We start from the raw sequence: 18349 nt of genomic DNA on the forward strand, positions 1-18349 counted from the left end.
CACTTTATATGTGCCATGAAAAAAGATGGTCCTATTCATTTAAACAAAAACATGGAATATATGATAATTGTAATGTACTAATCTTGTTGGGTTATTCAAAGAACTATGTGAGGAAATGGGAAGGTTCCTGCATTACGAACGCTGTTCCTACTTTAAAACGCTGAAAGGTGTCCTCAAGCGAAGAATCCAGAAACATGATTGGGTTCGACATAATGACCACCTTCGAACCCTGAAATGCTATCCGTATGTGGCGGCAGTAGTTCATCGATATCTGAAGCCCGAGAGTTATCTAAAATTATGCCCTGACACGCGGGTCAGAGACTTCTATCTTTGGCTTCGCATGAATCAACTTCCGGTTCTGGCCATCTGTGGGGCACGGAGGGCGATTCCACGGAAGCCCAGATTTTGTAAGGTCTGTCATAGTCCCTCTAACCTTGGAACACCTAGACATGACGGAATGCCCTTGCCTTGGCTCTTTGTATATGGTGACACTGGGCCATTGTGTCCACAATCTAGACTACATTAAAAGCGACACATTTTGGATGCATTGCCTTAATTCTACCTCAATAATCGCGTTGTTGGGCCTTTATAGAGTCTAGAGATCGGTGCTGACGATGCTGGAGCATACTTGCCAACCCTACCGATTTAGGCGGTAGGATAACGCTTTTTAAGCAGTCCTACCGCCTACCGACTTCTGTGGCTGCACTACAGCCTTTTCAGGCCTCTGTCTGAGGCCCCAGAGCACTGGGGGCGTGACGGCCCGTGACTCCGGCTCTGCCCTGCTGCGCACCAAGCAAGGCTTGGTTGTGTGTCAATATGTCTGCATTAGTGGCAGTGCCTGCAGTGCCGTCAGTGCCATCCTTCGGGCAGTGCTGGTCACAGTGCCTATTCTCACTTTGCTGAGAACCAACGCAGCCTCTTGTTCGTCGTATGTCCACCCTCTATCTAAACGAAACAGCGCTGCTTGCGGAGCCTCAGCTGGCTGAAACGAATACGGCCTGGAGAAGGAGGCGTGTGAAAGGTATTTATTTTTCAAAAGAAAAAAGTCATGGCATTAAAGACATAAGGAGCTTAGAAACCCATACTGCAACACTAGCAATGCTCCTGGCAGTTAGTTTGTGGCACGCCTACTATTTCATTGTGTAATGGGGAGACTCAACTATGTAGACTAGTGTAAAGGAATGTGTTCCGACGTTGTTCAGAGTTCAACCTGCACTATAGGACTAAATATGTACTGCAGGAGCTGCCACTTCAGAGTAGTCGCAAACGTTGCCTACCAGCTCTGTGTGGATTATCTTCTGTGAAGTTAGGTAATTGAATTTGGTGATAACTTACCATTCACAATTATACATTTTAAACATTTGAGACTCTTCCATGTAGTGCTGTTTGATGGGTTGTGCATTTTGGGACACTCCACTGGTGCGAACAATGTATGTTTTGTAATTTTCTGTGATGTCAGTGTTATGCTATGTATTATTTTTGAAACTTGAAAAATCCTACATCTTTTTGGTCACATAATGTTGGCAAGTATGCTGGAGTAAACTGTCGTAGAACAGTGAGAGCAAGGGTTGCCACCGCACCCTTGCTCACTATATTGTGAGCGGGTGTTGCAAGGGTGTCCCCTGCAGCCGATCCCAAAAGCCACAAAAAAAAACAAAACAAAGGGAAAGGACACTGCAGCGCCTATTCCCGATCACGGAAGTGAAAGGGAACAGGCGTTGCAAGGACACAGCGAGTTGGCGGCCACCACAAGGTAAGTAGGGGTGTGGGGGTGGCAGTGGGGGTGGGGGCCAAGTCGGAAATGTTCAGGGGAGAAAAGACTGAAGGTTATTTCAGAAAAATAATCTTCGGTATTTTATCCCTCGAACATTTCCGTCCACTCCTTTTCACATAACACAGAGAAGCACACAATAGCCTACATCCATTTCCAACCCGCGGTTCATTTCTATGATTGTGAGCAGACAGCTTGCGAAAGATCTAGAAATTCACCCACTGCACAGAGCTCTGCCGTTCCAGATGAACTCACATTGATATTGCAGCAAAGCAATCTTTCCCTGGCCCCTTTACCACTAATAACCTGTACCCTGCCGCACTGTGTTCCGCTTTCTGATGCTGAAATGGCAACATAGCATGAACAAGGCATACATTGAGCTACAGAAAATCGATAATTTGACATAATAACATAAAATAACACAACGTTATGAGGGCAGTCTATGCAACAGTGGTCAGTTTGACAGTTTTAGGATGTGAGTTCATGGCGGATTGATAGGGGTTCTGTCGGCTTCTGAGGGTTAGCAGAAAAGGAAACTGAGAATCCTGCGATATAATCTGAAGCGTCAACCCGTTTTAGCAAACAACCAAGTATTCAGACCTTTCCAAACACTTAGATTGTCCTTTGTTGCTCTCAAATTCAAAGGAAGGAAGTCCCAACACGGGGAGCTTCCACAGAAAAGGAAATCCCACCATGTTTTTCTTTCAAAAAGTAGGAATTTGCAGCAGATGGCTGATTGACCGATGCAGACTATGGCTAGGTAGATATGGCTCAACATTATTCAGAATATACAATTTATTCTAGCCATAAAAATCTTTATGAGCAATGCAGAGAGTCTTAAAAAGAATGCGTTGCTGTAGCGGGAGCCAGTGTACTTACAATGCAGAAATATGAGATCTAAGGTCAAATCCATATTAGTAATGTACCTGCAAACAATTTAGGAATACTATTTTAAAAACGACAGTTGTCTACATCATGCACTTACATTTTTTTTTCTGCATTAACGGGAAATTGCTCATTGCGTATGGAGCCTCTCTTTGTATTAAATCACAATCTACCATAACTTCCGGTTTGGCACAAGGGTAATTATGATAGTCTGGAAGAAATGTCAGCCGAAACCAATGAATTGTGCCCATCAACGCACGAGGATAACTCAAGTCCATAGAAAAAGACCAAAAAGATTGATTCTAGTGGTCCCCAGAGCCACCAAAGACTAAGATCTCTGGCTTGTCAGTAGGGAGCGTGCCAAATGTTGGCATCCTCCGGTGCACCAGGATCTGAGTATCATTGGCATGGGACCAAAATAGAAAGCCCTCTTCCCAAGTCAATTTGATCAAAGGACAAACATAAATGTTAAAAAGCAGGCGCAACAGGGCTGACCGATGGGGCACCTCCATGTACTACCATAGGGATTAGGGACACAATGGGCCTCATTACGAGAATGGAGGCAACCATGCCCTTAATAAGGGCATGGCTGCCTCGATACCGGGTTCCAGTACCGGGTTCCTCCAATGAGGATTTACCGGGCTATTCCAACCTTGGAGGACCTGGTAAGTCCTCATTGGGAAAACCCATCCCCATTCCCAATTGAACCCTCATAGGGCTCAATGGGAATGGGGAGGGAGCTAATAACGGGCCCATTGATAACAGGCCCATTATTAGCTCCCTGGTCCCCTCGCGAGACCCGCTAAGGACGCCTGGTTTTACCAGGCGTCCTTAGCGGGTCCCGCAAAGGGGACCTCGTAATAGGGCATACCGTAATGAAGGGTGCCAGTCCCGTACCAGCACCCTTCATTACGGGAGCGCCTGCCTCACAATGAGGCCCAATGTCGCATAGCTATTGTTTGAGGCTTGTCAACCAAATAAGGGCCTGATTCACAGAGCGTTTTCCTATGGGATCGCACCATTATAAACGCTTCCATGAATCAGGCCCTAAGTGCTTTCCCTGGAATGTGGGCTTGGTCTAGTCTGTCTAAAGGAAGACTATGTTGGACAGTGTTGAGCACAGCTGACAGGTCGATCAGCAGCAAAGCTCGAATACTGGTAGGAGAGCTATTGCTGTGCCCATAGAGGGGCGGAAACTCGCCTGCTGTATATATTCTCTATAAGCCTGCAGTGGCTGTTACACTATTCCTCAATTGTGCTCCAAAAGAAAGTAAGGAAACGGGTGGCAAATTGCCTGGATGAGATGGATCCACCATAGGCTTCTTTAAAAAGGGCTGCGCGATGGCCTGCTTAAGCGAGGAGGCCTGATGAATAATGGGAATTGAATGTAAAGGGTCAAGAAAATCGGGAATGTGAGAGACGGTCGAAGATACACCCTTCGCGCGTGGCGATCCTCAGAACTGTGCAGATCACTGCATTTACAGTGGTGAACTCTGCATTTCTTGGGGTCTGTGCACCAGCCTAAATGGTGTCCTGCCCAGCCATACACTTGCATGGGTGTGCATGCTGAGAGTAATGTATTATAGGTTATCAGCATGCATGTAGGTACTGGGAGTGCATTTCATCATGACAGGCCCGAAGTGCACATGTTATGTTATGTTATGTTATTTGGCATTTATATAGCGCTCTATATATCATTGGTATGACCTCAAAGCACTGGTAGGTTGAACGCCCTCGGGGACCATAGTCCAGGTCAGTATAGTGAGTCGAGAGAGTGAGTGTCGTAGAGTGCGCTCTATATATCATTGGTATGACCTCAACGCGCTGGTTGGTTGAACGCCCTCGGGGACCATAGTCCAGGTCAGTATAGCGAGTAGAGAGAGTTAGTGTCGTAGAGTGCGCTCTATATATCATTGGTATGACCTCAACGCGCTGGTAGGTTGAACGCCCTCGGGGACCATAGTCCAGGTCAGTATAGTGAGTAGAGAGAGTGAGTGTCGTAGGGTGCGTGGGTGCTCCAGTTATGTGTGCAGCTGGTGGAATTGCCCGATGGTAGCTGCAGCCTAGCATTAGGTGTGGGGGTGGAGAATATCAGTTGAATGTGTGCATATCAGGGGGATCCCCCCCTGATTCAGGGAAAGAAATGTAAGCGGGCAATGGTAGTCACCATTGCTATTGCCTCAGTTTAAAAAAGAAAAGCCCAAAAGGGTAAAACTGATCCTGCGATGCATTGCGCCTCCCCATGTGCCTGTCTTAAACAGGCAGAAGAAGATGGGTGGGGCTCCTTCCACCAAAAATTGCATTCCGTTTGTGAATCGAAATGTGATTTTCTGTTCAGGTAAACGGCACCTACCCTGCCCGGGATTCACACAAATAATCAAACATGTTCAGCACGGGGAGCAGAATGTGCAGATCACAGATGCACACATTCTTAGCCACGCAGTGAATGACACACAGCACATTTTTCATGTCTTTACTTGTGTGGCGCACAGTCTTAAAACGGTATTACCCAAATTGTTTGTTTACAATTGTTCGAATGAACAATTGACCGAATTTAAAGGGTCACAATTGACCTTTTCACAACTGACCGTATATACATATATATATCGGTTTGGTAATATATATATATATTAGGCTGCCGTCTGGCTAAGCAAAATTTGCACTGGGAGATCACTTTTTATCTGCTGCATATGCAAAATAAAGGCTGTTATATTTTACACAACCGATGATGCAGTGTTTGCTGTTGGATTTCCGTGATTATTTGGATCATTGGAACACTTTTTTGTTCGTGGAGTGCTGCTCGCTTGAATAGTTTCTGTTTGAAGCTGTTTGTTTTTGAATATATATATATATATATATATATATATATATATATATATATATATATATATATATATATATATATATATATATATATATAGGGTTTTTGAGGGTTTGGCGTTGGGTGGCGGGTTGTGGGGGGTTTCCCCCCACATATATGTTACAATTGACCTTCACAATTCGGTCAATTGTGAAAAGGTCAATTGTAATTCGAACAGTTGTAAAACAAACAATTCGTATACAACCCTTAAAACAGAGCCAAACAAAAGAGCAGTGGTAAAAGTGTAAATAAAAGTAGTGAACTATGTCCCCTGTGCCCCTCCTACTTTTCTGCCCACTCCCCCCATATTCACCATCACCCCCTAGCCCCATTCAAACCCCATACCTGGGTCCTTTCTTTCCTCCACTTCATCCTGCAAAATTGAAAGAAAATTAGTGTGTCATTGTCCCACTCAGCATGCACCTTCATGCAGCCTCCCTTTCACCATCCTCCTTACACACCTCCTAAAGAACATGGCCAGCCACAGACACACCAATTCCATTGCCTGCAAATACGGCTGCGCCTAGAGCCATTCATGCGCAGATAGTTTTGGCGGCTTGAGAAATGGTTTTGCACCGCAAGCAGTCTATTGAAATAAATAAACTCTTTCCATCTGCGGTTCTGGGAGCACCTCAAGACCTATCTCTTTGCTTCCGACTTCACCCCACCTCTCCCCTGCTGATCTGCTCTCTCTCGGCACCGTGCACCTGGCCTACCCTCTGACTTCCCGGCCCAAGTACCTGCTCACCTTGCCACCCACCCGAACTGCCTACTGGCAATCACTTGCACTGGGGTCTGTATCGGTAACCATACAGTCCCCCGGCCCCTTCTTTCTGCACTTGCTAGACACACCCTGTCTTGTCTTAAACCAAGCACGTCCCACTTGCTGGCTGCACTACCATTGTTTGTGTTGCTTTTTATTATTTATTTTATTTTTTGTTGTTGCTTTTTATTATTTATTTTGGCATTATTTATCTGTTTTCCTTTGCTCAGCACTTTTCTCTTCTCCCCCTTTCCCTCTCCCATGCACTTGCGCGTTCTCAATGTCACTGGGCCTAGTACAATTGTTGTTTTCTTTTTGTTCTCCCTTTTTCCCCTCCCTCGTGTAGGAGCGCGATACAAATAAAATATCAATATCAATGTCCAGCACTTGAGAGATAGCGCAGTGCAATGTTGCACGGTCTCGTTATCAGCAGGGGTCAGCGTTGGGTCTCCAAGAGGGATGAAACAAAATACATATTTTAAAAGCATTTTTTTTTAAGTCCTGGGACGGTATCATGGCTCGCATAAAGTAAGGGAACGATGATGGGTTGTCCTGAAAAGTAAGGGAACGTTGTACATACCCTTTAGTTCCCCCCCACTTTGACCTCTGGATCAGAGTAGGGGAAAGGTTAGAGCAAGCAGTGACAATCAGACTCCCCCATGTACAGCCACCCCCCCCCCCAAAAATGCATGACTCAATAATTGGATTCTTACAGTCGAGTGTGAATGTATGCATTTGTGGTGGAAACCCCCATGGACAGAAATATTACGTGGGTCATAAGTCATTGGCAGCCATTGAAAATTAAAGAGGTGTCTATGTTAGTTTACCACATGCAATGAAACTTTCCCAACACTGCCATTATCATTGATATAGTATGTTACACAATTTTATTTAAATGCTGATGGATTCCTGTTGTTATCAGAAGCATCAAATATATATATTTATTATGTTATAAGTCTTCTGTATAGCAATAAGGGTATACATTACCATTAATCAGCAGTATATTACAAGACTGGAGCCTCCCATAGCCATACCTTATTAATATTGATATGTAGTCCCGGCCAAGGAGAAGCTACTTTTGATGTTTCAACCTCCACCTTTTTCAGATGTGCTGCAGCATCTTCATACAGCATGGGCACTCCAGAGCATACTTCTAATATGTCCCCAAGAAATAAAACAATAATCATGTCATTTGTATGCATTTCTATGTGCTTGGAGTATCTAAAAAATATGACAAGCTACATGTAGGAAGTAGTACAGTTCAGGCTAACATCATCATAATCATATCAGCTTTGTACGTAGCACGTGATGCCAGATGCCAAGATGCCAAGAGGTGATTAGGTTACACAGAGAGCGCTTTATAAATGGTCGCACTTGATCACACAGTAAACCAGCATTGGCAAAGTCAACAGTTTGGGCTTTGCACCTGCTACTATCAGCGTCCAGTTAATACCACTACGGCAGTGCCTGCTTTGCAATCGTTTTGTGGTATGCAGTAGACCGGTGACAAGTAGGAGTCCGCCAGTAGCTCTTAAATGTAAGTTCCTTATTTAAGTTCATTGTCACAAGTAAATATTAAGTACATAGCAGTGACCATACATGTATTTCACACCAAAGATATTTGTTTTTCCACTTACTCATTGCAACTTCTTGTAATGTCCCTTCTCATGTTGCCACTAAGTAGAGCTGGCAGTGGCAGGGAACACTGGGATAGGGCCGAGCTAGGACCAAGCCTTTGGATCTGGCCCTAGAAGCCCAGCGCGGCCCAAGCCAGAGTTGCATGGTGGCTGGACCAGGGGTGGAAGCCAAGGGGGAGGGCGGCACGCAGGGTGGGGAGGGGGTTTAGATGGGCAACATTATTCTTTTCATGGGGAGAGGGTCTGGGAAAGAGAACAAGCGGATGTTGGTGCTGGGGGAGTTGTGGGGATAGCAGTTGGAACAGGGAAAAAAGAAGATGGTGGCACTTGCGGCAGGGTGTGAACAACATGAGTATTTCTTTAGAATAGTGAGGAGAAGGCTGGGCATGTATTGTTAAGGGGAACAAACGCTGTAGAGGTAAGGCAGCGCTTGACTTACCTTTAAATTCCCCTGCCAGCATCTACCCTGTTGTTCCAGGAAGTGCTCTGCTCCATTCCAGCTAATAAAGTGGTTGGGGTGGGACAGGAAGTCTGGCAGCCCAGACAGGAAGTCAGGAGCCAGGCACCTGAACTTGCTAGCAGCACACCTGGAGCATTTCCTTTAACAATTTTCCGTGTTACGGGGCAGCAGATGAAGCTCTTGATCAGCCACTGCTTTGGGCAGGCACTGACCCGAGAGAAGGCCCAGGCCAGCCAAGCTCCACCGGGCTCACCCAGCACTAACAGTAACTATCAAAGATTGATGATGCCTCTTGCAGTGCCCTCTCCTGTGAAGTCACTTCTGTTGGTGTGAATACATAGGCACATTTTTCATGTGGCCTGGACAGACCTCTAACAGTTCATGTCCTGCATGGATAATGGCCCTACCATTTTGTTATTTGTTATTTGTTTGTGCTACGTATGTGCTAAAATGCCATATGCCACTAATGTTACTGAAAAGTTGTATGGTGGGGAGGGGCATGGGAACCGCGTGCACTGTGCTACTAGATCTGAAGTGACATGCAAAAACATTTTGTAAAGTTGCCCACCCTAGACGGAAAATGCTGGATGGAGGGGTGTGTGCGCCTCTGTGAGTTTGAAGATAAATCGGGCATTTCAAAGAGAAGCTACCACCCAAAGTTAACGACGCAGGCACAGGGCGAAATGTGGAGCGCTTCTAAAGTAAATATGAAAAACAAGAAGCCTACAAAGTACAATTTAGAAGTAGGAACAACTTTTAAATTCACTCTTTTGACCCATCATCAGACACACTTATCTGCGCTTCTCAAATGAGCAAGCTTGAAACTTCTGAAAATTTTCATTTATTCAACTTAAACTCTTTCCCTGTACGCGGGTACGGGCTGCGAAGCTCAGATGGTTTAAAGGAGGAACCAAGTCCATCTGGATAGAGAATGTTTCCAACGAGCTGCAGCAGCTGAACCCGGGGATTGTCATTAAGAAGGCACACAGCACGCTGCTCACATGCCCTCCTCTTGGATGCAATCACATGATGCAGTGAGAGCAAAAAGTACCCTCTGCGCGGGCTCTAGAGTGTCTCAATGCGGGAAAAGACCTTGTTTCTCAGTATACTGTACCTCTCACAGGACCTCACAGCTCAAGGACTACACAATATGCATTGATTTTAGTATGTACAAAGTGTGAAAAAACAACCCTAGTGCTGAAGAAATGTTGATCTAAAACAGATTAAAAACCAATAAACAACATGCCCAACATACAGATCCAGTAACATTCCTTGTTCAAATGCAATTACTTAAAGGGGTAGTTCAGTCAAAAAGGTTATGTTTTAAAAATTTTGGCCATAATAAAAAAGATATATTGGTATTGCAAATTATTTTTAAAATTACAATTCAAGTGTTCATTTTCAAGCACTAGGAGGCAGCCATTTTCTAAGCTGTAGCAGTTTTGTGTGTGAAAGTTAATGCTGTGTTCTTGTGGCAAAATCAAGCAAAAGCCCCCTACTGTGAGCTTTTGCTTATTGCAGCTGGGGAGCAGAGCATTTTCCAGCATGCGGGCAGAGGGATTGTTGACGCTGGCGACATTTAATAAAGTTAAAAGCGGAGAACCTATTTAAGTGCAGAGATGGAACTAATAGCTGATCTCATCAGGGCCATGTGACGCTTACTGCCCAGGCCTATTCACCTGCTATGTTTATTCACTGATGCCTCGAAAGCAAGGCCACTCCAATTCCACATGACATCTATTTGCCAAAATGGCTTTGTAGTGAAACTTTGAGTGGGGGAAACGGGAAAATGGTGGTACATCGCATGGCTTTATGTTTCAAATGGATCCCTGTGCAGGCGGCATGCCACAGTACAGTGAGATTGAAGCTTATTGTGTGGGTGTATCTGCTTACTCCATGTATTGGTTGGTTCCTCTGGAATGACCTTGCTTTCAAGGCATCAGTGAATAAACACAGCAGGTGAAAAGACCTGTGCAGTAAGCATCACATGGCCTCTATGCCCTGGTGATCTCTGGGAGTCCACAATTATACTGGCAAAAACTAGAAGTCCAGTGCTTCAGAAGACAGGCTCCATCAGGCCAAAGGAACTTACACCAGGGTGGTAATTAACAGAGACTCTTTGATGTAGCCAGAAAGGGGGAAGGGGAATAGAGTAGCTCATGAAAGGACTTTCCAGTAAGAGAGGGGTTTCACCATCCTGAGAATTCCTATGGCTCAAAATTTAACTGTACTCCTGCCCCATAGTTCTAAGAACCTTTGCCATATTTATTTTGCGGAAAACCTTTTCCCCAAAGGCATTTTCACTGAATTTTGCATTTTTGTTGCCACAAAATAGGGGGGGGGGACCCATCCTACCCCTCCTCATTAACCCCAACCCCCATATATTCCCTAACCCCACTTACCATCTGCATTTTGCAGCCAAATAAAGTAAAAATAAAATCAGCGAAAATGCATTTGGCAAAAATGTATTTGGCGAAAGTGGGCTAGACATGATACACTTCCGGCAGACAAAGCTCTTTGGGTACGATATCATCAGGCAAATGATTTAAAATCAGCCAGGATTAGATCCTTACAGGAGTCTAGAAGGGAGCCAGGATTAGATCCTTACAGGAGTCTAGAAGGGAGCCAATCCACTAAAGAAGATTTCCGACTTAAGAAGGAAAGCCCACACTATTAGTTGAATCGTCTTTCTATAACTAAGGAAAAAGGATTTCATCTGGAACTCTATTGGGAGTAGAGTTTGCTCAAAGCTCTCTTCCATAGAGGTGAAGACACAGGTCTCAAAGTAGGCCAAGCCTTTTCCCATAACCATCCCAGAAAAAAACACTTGGGGTGGTCTGCTGGTGGGACAAGGCCTATTGCAGCTGAGACCACTGGTACATAGGAACCTGCTCATTGGAGGTGAAAAAACCCTGCAAGTGCTATTTACAAAACATGCTTGCTGTAAAGTACAAAGCAAAGGACTTTCTGCACCCTAAATGGGTTACCTCAGAGCCCAGAAGTCAAGAAACAGCTCTGGACCCTGTTTTTCAGCTTTGACCTGTTTTTGAGCCCGTTTCAAGATGCTTTCTGAGATGTTTCAAGCACCCAGAGATCCCTTTGACACTAACCACTTTTCAATCCACTGTGAAGCTGGTGACGCGCCATTGCCTGCCTTCACCCCAGTGTTTTTGTGGATGATCATCACTGAAGAACTGCATTCTATCATTGTAGACCCATTGCCTGCCTGGTTTCTTCACCTGATTCGAGCCAATCACTGCTACGGGCCTGCACTGCATCACTGGACCATCTTGAGACAGCTTGAGTGTCTATTGTGAGAAACCTGAATGTGTCTCCCTGACTAGTTCCTAGGGATCTGTCATCCAGGTGGCCAGGGCACAGCCATCCCTATTGGATCCAGTTCCTGGGGGTGGACCAGTGAGGGAGGATGACATGGATGGGTGGTCTTCAGGGAGTGGAAGTGGGATACCAATGAGTGAGAAGCGGTATCCGCTTCTTATAACACCATTTCCCCATCATGCCACATAGGATACTCAGACACTCTGCCCCCCCCCTTGATGAAATGAACACTTTCTTACACCACGAATGTTACGCTCACCTGGTTCCCACGGGGACATCGATCTGGACCGGCCTGGTGATACGTAGAGCCGAGATGACTGACTGGACACCCCCTCTTACTTCGTTTGTCGGCTCGTATGAATACCTTTCTGCAAAGGAGAAAGGGAATTAACCTCCCGTAATTCGAGCATTAACCCACCTTCCACTCCCGTTGTCTGCCCACTGACCACTCCTGATGTTCCCTCTTGTTCTCACCTGATGGTTTAGAAAGGTGGGCTCTCCATCCTGCATCGAGCGCAGGGGCGCCTAGATGACCAGTTACTTCACTGGCGTGGAGGAATTGGTGAGTTCCAGTATTGACTCTAGGATCCAATAGTTTGTAAGAGTTCAAATGTCTGATCTTCACTCTTTCCGATTCCTTGTAGGTTGCCAACTTAACCACCACGAAGAGTCCAAAGGGCAGTTGGTGAGAGCCAGGTAAGGCTATAGTGGTTTTCCCCTTGGGGGCCGGGGTACGGCGATGATGCAGAGTTAACTGCGCCGACCCGATATGAGGTGAGTTCCCCCTGCGGTAAATCAGGTAAGTCTTTGGGGGGTAGCTTGTAATGTCCAGTGGTTTCCCCTTAGGGGCCGGGGTGCGGCGGTGATGCAGAGTTAACTGCGCCAACCCGAGATGAGGTGAGTACCCCCCGTGGTAAATCGGTAAGTCTTTGGGGGTAGCTTGTATTGCCCTTTTGCATTCCCGTGCTCACCTGGCTTTTCTTGTCCCCTTAGATATCGGAGAGCGGTTTGGAAATGCAGAGTCTGCAATGGAGTGAGGAAAAGCTGCACTGGATGGTGAGTACAGCGCGGCGCTGCGAGGTGCGTGACGATGCGCGTGCGATGACTCCTTCTTCAAGATCGACGGCGCGAAGGATCAAGAATTCAGGTAAGGTTTCAAGTTTGAACCTCTTCTCCTTCTTTCTTTTCGTTTCCAGGTGGTCCATGACTGAAGCGGGCGTGGCTGAAGACTGGAAGATGCTGGAGGCACGGTGAGCGTTACGCTGCTGAATGCAGAATAACGCGAAGCATGTGTGGTTGTCCGGGCGTGGTTTAAATAGCCTAGGAAGAAGTCCCAGGTAAGTATTCTTCCACAGCCCCCACCCGAGAAAAAAGTAGTCCCTTAGGTAAATAGTCCCTCCTAAACCCCATTTGGCTTGTGGCTTCGGGCAGCATGGTCTGCACCAGGTGAGTATGCAGCATGGTCTGCATTAGGTAAGTTTTCTGAAATGAGCCTGGCGCCCATGGCGCCAGGACTGACTTTATCCTTATGAGCCTGGCGCCATAGGCGCCAGGACTGCACCCAAACATCCCCTAACTGGGGTTTTTGGGCATGCTCCAAATGGCATGATGCCTGCTTCCGGGGTTGCTGGGCCTGGTCTGGCTTCCCGGGGGCAGGCATCATGACAACAAAAGACAACAGACTAACACCACAGCTGTTTACCTGACATGTCCCAACACAAGAGTCAGGCAAAGTCAGGCAATTGATCAGAATCACACACACCTGACAGCCCTTTCCCTTCCCCACAGGGATAAAAGGTGGAGAACGAAAGCACACTTTGAGCAAGGCAGACCGCACGCCGAGACAGCTATCCAAGTATGGCCATTCAAGAGGAGGAGAAAGACATTGAGAACCGAAGGGGCAACAAGGAGAGAAGCGACCTTGCCCTTTCCAACCCAGACCTGCAAAGCCTCCATGAAAGGAATCGTAAAACCGCAAACAATAGCCAGCGTGTGTTGTAGCAGATGTACACGGAGCATGCATACGCTGATAAGCAGGACAGAGAGAGACGCCTGCTACTGTGGTACCACCCTTGACTCCAGATACAAGAGAACCCAAGCGGTTCATCACAGTTGGTGAGTTGAGGAGAGAACCAATAGGAAACCGAACTGTGTTGAACGAAAGATGCAAAGTGGCAAAGTAAGGAAAGTTCAAAGAATTGTTAACCTTAAGGGAAAACCAGCTGCAGAGGGGTTCGGCAGGCACCACATGGATGCTTATTCGAGAAACTCTGGTTGATCCCAAGTTTGTTGAAACTACTGATACCAGGAGGCCCTAGGAGAGCCAGAAGGAAAAGGTCAAAGTGGTCATACAGGGGCCAAGCAAAACCCCCTGTACAGTCAAAAGTCTGTGACCTGCACAAAATAGAAAAGCTAAGGGAAATGAATCCTGCATAGTGAGAAAAGGGAAAGAACTTTGTGATTGACATTAGTTGGCAAGAGTGAACCCGACGGAGGGATGCCGATGGAAAGGGGGAGAAGTCTGAAGTCCCAATGAACAGTGTGTTGACAGGAGTGAACCCGACAGAGGGATGTCCACGGTGAACTGTTGAAAAAGACATTAAGGTTTGTGAATGCCACAGGTGATATTGTTTTGAGAAAAAGCTGTAGTGAACCCGACTAAGGGAGGCTGATATTCAAGAGAGGTCTGAGCCTGAAAGAGGGGGACCCAGGGGTGAAAAGTCATCACCCAATGTACATTTGGAAAGCAACTTTTTGTTTGGTATTTTGAACACATCAGGTCCTCGGAAGCAAGAGACATTTTGTAGAAAAGAGACTTAGCCACCGAAGGTCCTGATAGCTGAGCACGGCACTATCGTCTTGTGCTGGGAAAGCTCGAGTGTGTGCTGTGCTCTGGAGTCCCGCCTTGTCCTGTGCATAAAACGTGGGAAGGGAGACCCCCGGCTACCACATCCTGACTTATCATTTGTGAACACTTCTTTCTTTCTTGTGAAAATTATCCCACACTCTTTTTGTATTTAGTTGTAAGGATTGGCAATAGGTTTATTAGTATAGGCCCTTTTACTTGACAAGACGCCACTAGGAGTGCCTTATTATTATTTGATGGTCGTAGCCTGCTGCCATCTTACATTTAGGTTTAGATTAGCCATTTTTCCAACCTACCTATACAGTTTAATAAACACCCTTGAAATGTGATCACTTGTGTCTGTCTTTACTGTTGCCACCATGAGTTCCTTACACTAGATGCCTGTGTTGCTTTAGAAAGCACAGACTTGAACTCTTTTAAATGCAAAACTGCCTGGCTTGATGCTTTTGAGCCCCAAGAAAATGCATTTGAAGGTATTTTAAGTGGTTCTTTCCCTCCGACCAGCTTTATAGGTCACTAGTGACTAGTGAGGCCCCACTCTCTACCTTTTCAGAAGACATCTTCAGTTAAATGACATTGTGGCTGAAATGTCTGCCTGCACATCCCGGCTTTTAAACCCACAGTGCCCTCTTTTTACAATGTCTGCATATTCTGTGTTTTCTTTTACAGGTGTGGGTTACAGTGTAAGTGATCGGTGTGCTTGTATTGTTAGTGTAATTAAAGTATCTTATTTTTATAGAATCTTGGATGGACATTCTTTTATTTGAGTACCACAGTGCAGTTGTTTGTTCTGCTTCTACCTCACACCCCATGAGTATAGCCTGCTCTCAGTCTGCACTAAGAGGCAAAGGAGGCATTCCTGTCGGGCTGTGCCTGTTTCACTTTTATGATTGGGATCACTGCTAGGTTAATAGCAGGCTCCATGCTAATCATCTTGACGGATGGGGGTATGAGCCAACAAGCCTTCTTATTTCAGAATTTCATTCGTGACTAGGCTGACTGGATAGGGAATGATTATTTCAAATCAAAGCTCAATCAAATCTGTGGATCTTTTCTTCCTTCTATTGCTTTAGAAAAAATATGAAGACTTGCTCATCACGAATGATGCTCCGTATTAGTCTATCCAGCCAGCTTCCCTCTGAACTCTGTATAGCATCTCTATTTATAAATGACCACCTTATTCTGTTTATTTCTTACTGTAAATCATGTACATAGATGATATATTCTGAAATGTCTTTTTATTTTCTCTGTATGTAACTATGAAACTGCATTTTCTTGGATTGCGCCCAGATACTTTTGGGTGAGGCGCGCACTATAAATAAATAAACAAACAAACAAACTGACATCTTGAATAATTCATGATCTGTCTCCTTGGGCCATTTCCTCACCGTTGTTTAGAATACCAAACACAAATGTAGAGTTAATCATTGATAGCAATTTCTCTGTAGTGTAACATTGGTGTTATGGTGAGGAGATGTGTGTGCCTGGGGCAGTATGGGTATTATCTCTCATTGTTCCCAAAGCATAGGGGTGGGCTGTCAGGGGATCGTCACAAGGGTTGCATGAGTCCTTTGAGATAGGACTGGGAAAAACTTACTGTATCTCTCATGGACCTGTTATTGGTGGACTTGCAGTTTGACAATTATTGGTCCAAAGGACAGACCACAGTAGACAGTTGCAGCCTTGAAACACGCTTCCTGCACACATCTTAAGCAGATGAGGGGATGCAGAGATGAGCAGAGCCCGCTAAACGCATACTAAGTGTGTGAATATCAACTCGCATTCGCAAGCCTACGCAAACCAAGATGGCAGACCAGCCCTCTATAGGCTCGGTGCAAAGTCCATGGCAGACCTTGGGAAATCAACCTAATGCACTTGAAATGATAAAACACATGCCAGTGAGCCTTTCACCAAGCGAAAAAAACCAGGATACACAAGTGCCTCACATTTGCTTAAACCTGGCCCAGAATTGGAAAAAGACAAATATGAAAGCACAGAGGGAAACACTAGGTCTGTGGACATTTGGAGTAGCAGAGCGCTGAGCGGCCAAGAGAAGAAGTTGCAGGTATAGGAGGAGTAAGAGCCACAAAAGGAGTCGAATGTGCATTAGGAGGTGGAGGTGCAGAAGAGATGGAGCCCAGGATGAAATGGGAGGCGCAGGTGCATAAGGGGTTTGGAGTGCAGGCAAAGGCTGAGATACAGAAGGAAATGGAGGTATAGGAGCACGTGAAGGAGAAAGAGTGAGAAAAGCAGGAGAGATCGGAGCAGGTGACATCCAGGTGTCAGATTGAAGAAAGCAGGAGAGGTTAGAGGAGGTGAAGCAAAGTGGAAATAGCGGGAAAGGTAAACCATCTTAATAGAGAAATGCAAAGAAGTTGGACAGAGGAAGGAATGGTAGTTGGCGGAGAGGAAAGGAAGCAAGAATTAAGAGAGGAGGATGTGGGAAGTCCATGATTATAATAATGATTATAATTGTTCATTTAAAACACGCTTAATACCAACGAGTGGTTTCTAAGTACTCTCTCTCTCTCTCTCTCTCTCTCTCTCTCTCTCTCTTTCTCTCTCCCTCTCTCTCTCTCTCCCTCTCTCCCTCTCTCCCTCTCTCCCTCACTCCCTCCCTCCCTAGCTAGTCCCCGTAGATCTGTCTTCCACATGGCCAGGACAGGGGGTGGACCAGTGAAGGAGGATCACCTAGATGGGGGGTCGTTTGGGGAGTGGGATACTGACGGGTGAGATGCGGTATACCCCTTCTTCCAACACCTTTTCCCCATCCTACCACGTAGGATATTCCAAAACACGGCCCCCCCTTTTCCGACACGAACACTTTCGCACAACACGAAGGACAGTGGACTAACACCAGAGCCGTTTACCTGACATGTCCCAATACAAGGGTCAAGCAAAGTCAGGCAATTGACTACAATCACACACACCTGATGGCCCTTTACCTTCCCCACAGGGGTAAAAGGTGGAGCACGAGAGCACAGGACGAGCAAGGCAGACCACATGACGTGAGAGCTAACTCAGTACTGCAGTTCAAGAGGAGGTGAAAGTCGCCGCATACCGAGAGGAGAGAAGCGACTTGGCCCTTTCCAACCAAGGCCTGTGAAACCTCCGCAGATGGAAACATAAGACTGAGAACAATAGCCAGCGGGTATTGCAGCAAATGTCAACGGTACACAAGACCCTCCTCCTGTCACATCCCGAGCACTACAGTGGTCCATTTGGGATAGATGGAGGTATATTGGCTTGCTTTTTTCCACTTAGCACTCCAGCTCTCGAACAAATTCCAAGCCACTTCCTGTCCCTGCCTCTCTGTCTCCAGCAATGCTTATGAACAGTTCCAGTCAGGTATTCAGTGCGTAGCTACTCCATTAGCAGGGCGCTCTGTGAGTTTTTCCTTTCCTTTCCCTCCTTTACAAGCTCCCTGTCCTCACATACACCACTGACATTTCCCTTTTCCTATGCGCTTTAGTGTCAAGCGGAACGATCATCTCCGGGAATCACTCTTCCCATCATTCACCTTTCGCCCCGGCCCCAGATCGTTACGGTACATTCAGTTTCTCCCCTCTTGTATAGAGATTCCCATCTCACATCATCGCTGCTTTAACGCTCACCTCTTACAGAGTACCAGCTTCAGTCTACCTGATAGCCAGCCCGTGCAAGTAAATCCAACTCTCTGAGTTCTTCGGTAGGTCACCCCACCCTTTCTCTCCTTTCATCTCTGGCTCCCTCTCTTACCCATCTTACCAGTCTCTCTATCCCTCTACA

General features: G+C 46.1%; 1 protein-coding gene across 1 annotated transcript in view; it reads right to left on the minus strand.

The window, feature by feature from the left end:
- LOC138497230 (band 4.1-like protein 4B) overlaps positions 1-18349 on the minus strand; it is a 471210-nt gene that overhangs the window by 423775 nt on the left and 29086 nt on the right. Inside the window, exon 2 of the mRNA XM_069620556.1 lies at positions 7314-7432. Coding sequence (XP_069476657.1) covers positions 7314-7432 — 119 coding nt within the window. The remainder of the gene's footprint in view (positions 1-7313; positions 7433-18349) is intronic.

The sequence above is a fragment of the Ambystoma mexicanum genome, chromosome 5q (genome assembly GCF_040938575.1).
Source record: "Ambystoma mexicanum isolate Mex_15411 chromosome 5q, UKY_AmexF1_1, whole genome shotgun sequence".
NCBI lineage: Eukaryota > Metazoa > Chordata > Amphibia > Caudata > Ambystomatidae > Ambystoma > Ambystoma mexicanum.